The following is a 9,712-nucleotide window of genomic DNA, read 5'->3' on the forward strand; positions in this document are numbered from 1 at the left end:
GGTCTTTCTCTAGTTGTGGCAAGCGGGGGCTACTCTTCGTTGTGGTGCATGGGCTTCTCATTGTGGTGGCTTCTCTTTGCTGTGGAGCATGGGCTCTAGGCACACGGGCTTCAGTAGTTGTGGCACATGGGCTCAGTAGTTGTGGCTCGCAGGCTCTAGAGCAAAGGCTCCATAGTTGTGGCACACGGGCTTAGTTGCTCTGTGGCATGTGTGATCTTCCTAGACCAGGGCTCGAACCCATGTCCCCTGCATTGGCAGGCGGATTCTTAACCACTGTGCCCCCAGAGAAGTCCTGGGCCTGTCTTATTCCTAGACCAGGAGCTCTCCAAGGGCACAGCTTGGCTCTGATTCCTCTTTGTGGTTTGAGGGTCAAGGTGCTGGGGGCTCATTGGCCTTTCACCCTGGCAGAGTCTCTCTTGGGACTGGTGCCCTCTGACCACTATCAGCCTCAGTAACACTTTTCCAGCAGGCCACGAGCCAAGGGGCTGAGACCTGAGCCACTGATCGCATAGAGCCCCAGGTGGGGTAGTTGCGGGGTGCTGGCATTCTGGTAGCGGTGCTGGAGGACTAGGAATTCAAGGTGGGGCCCAAGGCAGAGGATGAGGTGGGCTGTAGCAGCCGCATGGAGCTCCAGCTGGGACCTCTTCAGTAGGGCTGACTGGTCCCAGGAGAGAAGCAAGGTACCCTCACCTTGCATGGATATGGAACTGCGGGTGATGGTGATAGTGTAGGCCTGGGATTTGTCTTTAGTAACTGTGATGGTCTGGAAGTAGGTACTTGTGCCCTGGCATTGATGGTGTCCCAAGCAGCTGTCCACGTACATGCAGCCCTGGAGGGAGAAGAATGCTTGCTGGGAGCACAGGCTTTCACATGGTCATTCACATAGTCACCCACAGAACAGGAGGGGTGAAGTCTCAGGGCCTGAAGTTCAGATGAAGTGGTGAAGATCTGTGGTTAGAAAGCTAGCTCCTGAGGAAAGTGCTTCTACCACAGCCCATCTGTCTGCTCCTTCCTGTGCAGTGTATGAGCATGTATGTATATGTGTGCATGCTTACCCCAGTGGGGCTATTTGCATGTATGTGCTTGCCTCTGAGTGTGTAAATGTGTGTGTTTAGTTCTGTTCATATGAATATCTCTGGACATATCAGTGCATCTGCGTATTTGGGGAAGGTGTTATGGTAGAGCGTGAATTTTTTTTGGTTGTATGTGTATATGTGTCTCTGGATATGTTGGTGTTATAAGTCTTGGTGAATAGTTTATGTTGTGTGTGTCTGGTTGTGTGTTGGTACATATTGTATAACTGGGGGTGTCACTGTGCATGCATCTGGCTGTGTGTCATGGTATTTGTGTGCTTTGGTATGTTTTATATGTCTAGAGTAGCAGAGTATGTGTACCTATGTGTGTTGAATTCTTGTGTATTGGGACGAGTGAGGTTACCAGCGCATGTATGTGTGTCTGAGTGTGTTGATATATGTGTCACTGTGTAGATCTGGGCATGTATTGTTCATCTCTGTGTATCTGGATGCTTATTTGTATGTTATTATGTGTAGGTGTGGAAAGTGTCAAAATATATGTGCCTAGATGTGTATTTTTGTGAGTTTACTGTATTCCCTAGTGTGTGTGTATGTGTCTCTGTGAGTGTCTTGGTGTTAGAGTATATTTGTGTGTGTTTCCATGTGTCTGGGTATGTACTTGTGTGTTAGTGCGGTGCCCTGATATGTGTTTGTATTAACCCACAAATGTCTGGGGGTGTTGACATGTGGAGTTATATGAGGTAGAGTCTTTGGGGCTATCATCTGCCTTTGGGTCATCTATGAGCTGTAGTAGGTCCCCTGGGCACCCATCTAGTGTGAAGCGGATCCTCTCTTTTGAGCATGGGATGTGGATCACAAAGTAGGTGTCCCCATCCACTGCAAGGCAGGAGGCACAACTCTGAAGTTATGGTCCTAGAAGTGAGGCAGGAGGTAGATGGGTGCCCCAGGGTAAGCAATTGGAGATTCATTCCCTATGGACAGAAACTCCAAGATGAGCATAGCAGGACAATTGAGAGAGGAGGCTGGGCCCTGCTCAGATAGAAGAAAAGAGACCCTATATTTCTCATTCTCAAAGTCAAGGAGACCATCCCAACTAGAAAGGCTCCTTGGAGGTCAAAAAGGGAGGGGGCGCCACCCCATAGTAAGTGATGTCAACTACCCATAGGCCTCTTGGGTGGCATCCATCTTGGCGCACACATTGGGAGGATCCTGAGATATACCAAATACGGACTCTGAACCAGGCAAATCAAAATGATTGGCTAAAGGAAACCTGGAGGAAATGCCCCATATAAGTGATTTAAACTACCACGAGGGCGTGACTCTCTTTTTGAGTCAATCCCTGTGTCTATACACGTGTACTGTACTCTTTTTCCTCCTAATAAATACTTTACTTGTTTCACTACTTTCCATCTTTGTGGGAATTCTTTTCTGCGAAGCTGAAGGACCAGAGCCTTGTCACTGACCACTGGTCTAGTGGCTAGGATTTGCTGCTCTTACCACCACGACCTGACCTCAATCTCTGTCCAGGAACAGAAACCCTGCTTCAAACCGCTGCAGGCTGAGGCACCCGAAATCATATTTGGTTCCGACACCTGGGAATTCAGGCATTCAAGGTAAACAGTGGGTTTCACCCAGCTGCGGCTTGAGGTCCCTGACTTTCGCTCTTATTTTCTTTCTCACTCTCCACTTCACTTTCTTTTCAAGACCTGCAGGGCATAACCTCTGTCTGCTCACAGCGTTGTGGCTACCCCCAACAACATTGAGGGTGGCAGGCAGATTCCCCAGGCTGTGCAGATTCAAATAACACTTGGGTGACAGCTGATGCTATCCTTTGGGACATGGTGGAAACGTGATTTCCAACTGAGAAGGAACCCAAGGGGTGTCTTTTTCTCTCTCTTGCTCTCTCTCTCTCATTGTCCTGTATGGAACCCTCCACTACGCTTTTCTTTCAGAAATTACTTGCACAACAAGGTCTCTTTCTCACTTCATATCCCTGTGCCCTTTTAGGGAAGGATTTCCTGGACATCATTCTTAAACTGCATCCCCGCCACTGACAAACCCAGTACTGCCTGTGTGAGACAAAATTGTCAGAACCTTCCCAGTTCTATCTTAGCTGCCAGACAGGGCAAAGGATTTTGGGTTCTTTTGCTGTCTAGTCTCTCACCTCACTCAACGCCCAGAAATTTACTATGAGAATTTCTCCACCTCCCGGCCCTGGAACATTGAACCCTGTGGCATCTTCCATAGAGCCCATCTCCAATTTCTCCAAGGGTTCCTCTTTGCATCTATGGGACCCCCTTCACTCCAGGTCTTGGCAGCCTACACACTGCTATGGACAGCCTGTCTGGCTGGCCGCTACCCAGAAGCCTGAATTATAAACTTTGTAGATGCTCAGTCACGAGGAATACACCCCAGCATAGGAAGACTTATCACAGGACATAAGCTCTATAGACAAGGGATCCCTCCTAAGGAAAGTCCTGGCAACTTGTCTGCACTGGTTCAAAGGTCCTCCCCTGGCCATGTTGGGGGAGAAGGCTTGCACAAGTTACCGTGGAAGACCAGAGACATCTGGTCAGAAATCGATGGGAGAGTAGAGGACACTTGAAACCTCATCAGGTTTGAAGACAATTTGGGCTATGCCCTGAACCCCTTCAGGTTAAAGCCTCCTGATAAATGTTTCCAGAATGCCAGATTCCATTCTAGAAGCTCTCTCTTGTTCTCGCTTGCAAGTTACTCAACATAGGAGGATCCCCCTCCAAGCAAGAAGAGACACCTCTGGAGTGTATCCTTAAGAATTGGAAATTTTTTTTAAATAGAAGGGCTAAGAAAGGAAAAACTTAAGTTCTACTGTAACAGTGCCTGGCCTTTGTATAAGTTAGGGAATGGAGAAAAATGGTCTGAAAATGGGTCTCTAAATTACAATACCATTCTGCAATTGGATCTCTATTGCTTCAGGGTGGGAAAGTGGACTGAGGTTCCCTATATTCAGGCTTTCATGGTCCTTTACCAAAATCCCATCTCTTATAATTCAAAACCTGGGGAACCAGAAAACTCTCCTGACATTTTAGATGATCCCGCTTCTAAGCTCTCCCATCTCTCAAGGGCAAACCTAGCTCCTCCTCCTGACAGTATCCCTACTTCTCCGGAGCCACCTACTTCTCTTGCTCCCTCTGACTGACCCCAAAGTGCACCTCCTTATGTCCCACCAGACCCTCCATTGCCCCAAGAGAGGCTAGTCCTTTTTGGGTAACTCGCAGTGGAGCTTCCTATCACCCAGGATCAGGGAAACTATGCCCTCTTAGGGAAGTAGCAAATGGAGAAGGGACAATCAGAGTACATGTGCCCTTCTCTTTAACTGACTTAGCCCAATGCAAACAGAAACGGGGCCAATTTTCTGAAGACCCTAGTAAGTTTGTTGAACGGTTTCATGACTTAACTTGGAAGGATGTCCAAGTAATTCTATCTATTTGCTGTACTCCTGAGGAAAAACAGAGAATCTGGACAGCAGCCCAGGGACATGCCAACCAGCTTGCCAGACACCAACCTGAACATTATGCTATGGGTGGAGATGCAGTCCCAAATCAGGAACGCCCTTGCAATTATAATTTGCAGGCAGGAACAGAAGCCAGGAAGCCTATGCTCCAATGTGTATTAGAAGAGATGAGAAAGTGTATCAAAAAGTCAGTTAACTATGAAAAGGTTAAAGGAGTGACCCAAGAAGAAGAAGAAAATCCAGCCCTCTTTCATAGGCAGCTTGTGGAGACTTTTAAGAAGTATACCAACATAGATCCCTCCACTTCTGAAAGTCAGCCCCTGCTGGGACAACACAACATTTTATTAGTCAGTCCACCCCTGATATTAAATGGAAACTCCAAAGATTACAATTAGCCCTACAAACACCCATGCCCCAACTCCTAGATGTGGCATTTGGGGTATTTAATAATCGAGATCAAGCTGAGAAGGAAGAGAGAACCTATCATGAGAAAAGAGGCCAGGGCTCATGCAAAACTGATAGGTGTTTCTGTCAGCCATGCCTTGCAACCTCAGGACAACCCAAGGGGGCCAAGAAAGTCCAACTCTCCATCTGGAGGTAAGACCAACAAGGGGGAATGCTACAAATGTAAGTCACCTGGCCACTGGGCCCAAGATTGCCAGAAAGAGCCCCCCAGGCCATGCCCAACCTGCAAACAAATAGGTCATTGGAAGAGGGACCGCCCTCAGTCCCAAAGAAGAAAGGGGGCTCCCGCTCCCAAGATGGCCATGCTCGACCACTGAGGTGGGCTGGGGATTCTGGTGGCTCCCCCCAATGAGATGTCTATCTCCATCGAGGAGCCCTGGGTAGTCCTTGACGTGGCAGGTAAGAAGATTGATTTTTTAATTGATATGGGAGCCACTCACTCTGTCTTAATTTTTCACTCTAGACCTCTTTCCTCCAAAAGCTGTACTGTGACTGGTGTTGATGAAAAGCTTAGCACCCATTGCTTTACTGGGCCTCTCACTTGCCAATTTGAGCAGTGGTTGATTTCGCATGCCTGTTTAGTTGTACCTGAGTGTCCCACTCCACTACTGAGGAGAGATCTTCTGAGCTCCCTCAGGGCCATACTCGATTTAGGAGGCCCCGAGCAGCCCCTTATCTTGACTCTGACTAAGACAGACCAACTGGAAGAGCAAGGTCCTATTCCCAGCCATATTCTACAAGCAGTGGACACTTCAGTATGGGACAAAGGAATCCCTGGAAGGGCCATAAATGCCAACTGTAAGAATTAGTCATAGACCAGAAGCTGCCTACCCTAACAAGAGACAATACCCTATAAAGTTGGAAGTGAAGAAGAGTTTACAACCCCTCGTAGATAAATTCTTAACGCATGGCCTCTTGGTGCCCTGCCAGTCTCTGTGCAATACTCCTATTAGGCTAGTTGTTAAGCCAAATGGGGAATATAGGATGGTACAAGACCTCAGAGCAGTAAACGATGCAGTGGTCCCTATACATCCCCTCATGGCCAATCTTTATAACATATTAGCCCAAATCCCTGAGGACACTAAATGGTTTATTGTACTTGACCTCAAAGATGCCTTTTTTTTGCATCCCAGTTCATCCCTCATCACAATATCTATTTGCCTTCTAGTGGACTAACCCCTACTCAGGCCAAATGCAACAATATACCTGGACAGCACTGCCTCAGGGGTTTTGGGACAGTCCACACTTTTTCACCCAAGCCCTAGGAAAGGAACTAAGGGAAATACACATGAAAGAAGGGGCTATTATACAGTATGTAGATGATATATTAATATGTAGTCCCTCCATGGAGGCCTCAGATCAAAATACCATTGAAGTGCTTAATATCCTTGGGGCCTGGGGTTACAGAGTCTCTCAGATAAAGGCACAAATCTCAAAACAACAAGTTAAATATCTGGGATATATTATAAACCCTGGAAGTAGACAGTTATCTCCAGATAGAAAACAAGCTATATTAGGCCTAAGCGCACCAAAGACAAAGAAACATCTCTGTACCTTTTTGGGCATGACAGGATTTTGTAGAATTTGGATTCCAGGATTCAGGCTAATGGCTAAGCCCCTATATGAAGACACTAAAGGCCCAGATACAGAACTATTACTTTGGAACGGGGAATAAGAAAAGGCTTTTTAATGATATCAAGCAGGTCCTCACCAGAGCCCCTGCTCTGGGTCTCCCCAGTTTGAAAAGCCATTCATCTTGTACGTGGCTGAAAAGCAGGGGACAGCTTTTGGTGTCCTTATACAGAATCTAGGGGAAGTTCCTCAGCCCATAGGCTACTTTTCCGAGCAACTAGACTCCATGGCCCGAGGTTGGCCTGGCTGCCTCCAGGCAGTAGCTGCCACTGCTTTATTAGTGGAAGAAGCCAACAAGCTCACCTTTGGACAGCCACTGGAAGTCCAGACCCTTCATCAAGTGCAAGGGATTCTAGATATAAAAGGTCACAATTGGCTAACTGGAGGCCGTCTTATTAAGTACCAGCCTTTGCTCCTTGACTCCCCAGAGCTAACCCTCAAAACTTGCCACACTTTTAACGCCACTACACTAATGTCCGCCAAAAGCCCAGAGCTAACACATTCTTGCCTCAATACCCTTGACCGGGTCTATGCCTATAGGTCTGACCTAACAGACCAGGCCATAGAAAACCCTGAGGAAGAATGGTTTACTGATGGCAGTAGTTTCATTAAAGATGGAGTTAGGAGGGCAGGGTATGCTGTTGTGAGCATGCATAGTGTCAGAAGCAAAACCTTTGCCACATAACACCTCAGCCCAAAAGGCTGAACTGATAGCTCTAACCCAAGCCTTAATCCTAGGGGAAGGAAAGATTGTAAATATATACACTGACTCAAAATATGCCTTCCTTGTTTTACATGACCACACAGCTATCTGCAAAGAGAGAGGACTCCTAAATGCAAGAAATTTCCCTATAAAATATAGGGCTGAGATTTTACATCTCATAGAAGTGGTTCAAAAACCAAAACAGATAACAGTCATTCACTGCCACGGGCACCAAAAGGGAACTTCTCAAATTTCTCAAGGAAACAACAGGGCAGATCGGGAAACAAAGAAAGCAGTCTTGATGCCCATAACCGAAATGGCATTAATCCCATCTCTTACCCCTTCTAACGTTATACCCAGGTACTCAACTTCCAAAGAGAACTGGGCATGAGACAGAGGAGGAACTAAGGGAACGGATGGCTCGTGGCACATAGATCAGAAATTGCTCATACCTCTCTCTGACCGATGGAAAATTATTATAGGGCTACAAGATTCTCTCCATCTGGGGAGAGACGCAATGTTTATAATTGTTTTCCGTCTTTTTACAGGGAAAAGGCTCCCAGAGACAATTAAAAGAGTTACTTGAGCCTGTGCCCTTTGTGCCACCCATAATCCAGGAGGCAACTTCAAGCCTCCCCCTCTTGATAACCCAGTCCAGCGATGTAGGACTTACCCAGGAGAGGACTGGCAAATAGATTTCACTCAGATGCTCTCTTTCCAGGGTTTCAAATACTTACTAGTCTTTATAGATACTTTTACTGGATGGATAGAGGCCTTCCCTACTAGAACAGAGAAGGCAACTGAAGTGGCTAAGGCTCTCCTAAAGGAAAGTATTCCTAGATTCAGGTTGCCCCGTCACCTTCAGGGTGACAATGGACCTTTGTTTGTAGCAAAGATCACTCAACAGCTTTTTCAGGCTTTAGGGATTAAATACAACCTCCGTTCATCCTGGAGACCACAGTCTTCAGGAAAAGTGGAACAGGCTAATCATACTCTAAAGAAAACCTTGGATAAACTCCATCAGGAAAGGTCAGAGTCAGGGTATTGCATGCTGCCAATAGCCCTCTTAAGGGTCAGAGCAGCCCCTAAAACAACCACTAAGTTAAGCCCTTTTGAAATGACATACAGAAGGACATTCCTTACTCTGGACATGCTAACTGACCCAGAAACCCAGGTTCATCTTAAATACATTATAAACCTAGGCCCAGTGCAGAGGCTATACAAGAGCCTGACAACAGAGTACAGCCCTCTCCAGATGACAGTCCCAGTCACTCTGTTGTAAAACCTGGAGATTGGGAACTTTTAAAGACCTGGAAAAATGAGTCCCCTGGTCATCAGCTACTCACAAAATGGAGGGGTTCTTACCAAGTCCTGCTGAGCACTCCTATAGCAGTTAAACTCCAGGGGGTCACCAGCTGGGTTCATCTGTCCAGAATTAAACCTGTTTCCACTGATATGTTACAAGAACCTGAAGACCTACATTCCAGCCATTCCTGTGAATCCACCCTTTCCTCTGAGTCTCCACAGGATCCGGAGGACCCAGGAAAGCCTGAAAATTCCAGGTGGATGAATGAACCTCTCCAAGACCTGAAGCTTTTATTTGAAAAGGACAAAAAGACTTCTTAGACCCTAGGCTAAGTACCCATAGCCACTATCTTCCTTCTTGCCTTCTGGTACTCCAATCCACTTACAGAATAATTGATAGGTTCTGGTAGATTTAGATAACTATTGTCTTCTTTGCTCTCACCTTTGCTTTTGGAATTTACTAAACTTCTCTGCCCATGCTAGGTGATTTAAATATGACTCTGACTGGCGCTACTATGAAGCCTTAGCTTTTCTATGCCTATTTCCCTTATCCACAGGATGGACAGCAGCTCTGGTTCTCATTGCACAAACTCTTGCTTCCTCCACTCTATTGACGGAATGCTGGATTTGTTTACCCTGAGCTAAGTCCATTGTGGACCAGAGCAACCCTCTTGTCCATCTTGTAAGGAATTATAGCCAAGTTCCTGATGGAAAATGGTCTTCTACCAGAGACCCAAGGCTCAGAACGGTAATGTACAGAGTCAGAATTTTTCATTTTCCTACTGAAGAAAATTCTAATGTCTCTTGCCTAACCCTCCCCTTAGCAACAGAAGGAGAATATGAAGTCAAACTGGGAGGACAAAGAACTGGCATTAAAGCACCCCAGCATTTTATAATGCCCCCCCAAGCCAGAATTCCAGTTACTTATTTGTGCTCAAACTCTAACTCGCTACCCAAAGGAAGAACGATCCACACAGGAGAAGCAGATAGTAGGACAGATGTGGATGGAACGGGTTGGTTTTGTAGCTGGAGAAATTTTCCATAACAATAGAATTGGATGGCTAGGTCTTTTTTTTTTTT

General features: G+C 46.5%; 1 protein-coding gene across 1 annotated transcript in view; it reads right to left on the minus strand.

The window, feature by feature from the left end:
* ITIH6 (inter-alpha-trypsin inhibitor heavy chain family member 6) overlaps nt 1-9,712 on the minus strand; it is a 40,888-nt gene that overhangs the window by 1,062 nt on the left and 30,114 nt on the right. The window contains 3 exon segments of the mRNA XM_029240180.1: nt 457-776; nt 778-832; nt 1,800-1,910. Of these exon segments, the coding sequence (XP_029096013.1) occupies nt 457-776; nt 778-832; nt 1,800-1,910 (486 nt within the window).

The sequence above is a fragment of the Monodon monoceros genome, unplaced genomic scaffold (assembly GCF_005190385.1).
Source record: "Monodon monoceros isolate NGI ecotype Baffin Bay Population unplaced genomic scaffold, NGI_Narwhal_1 Super_Scaffold_22, whole genome shotgun sequence".
Lineage (NCBI taxonomy): Eukaryota > Metazoa > Chordata > Mammalia > Artiodactyla > Monodontidae > Monodon > Monodon monoceros.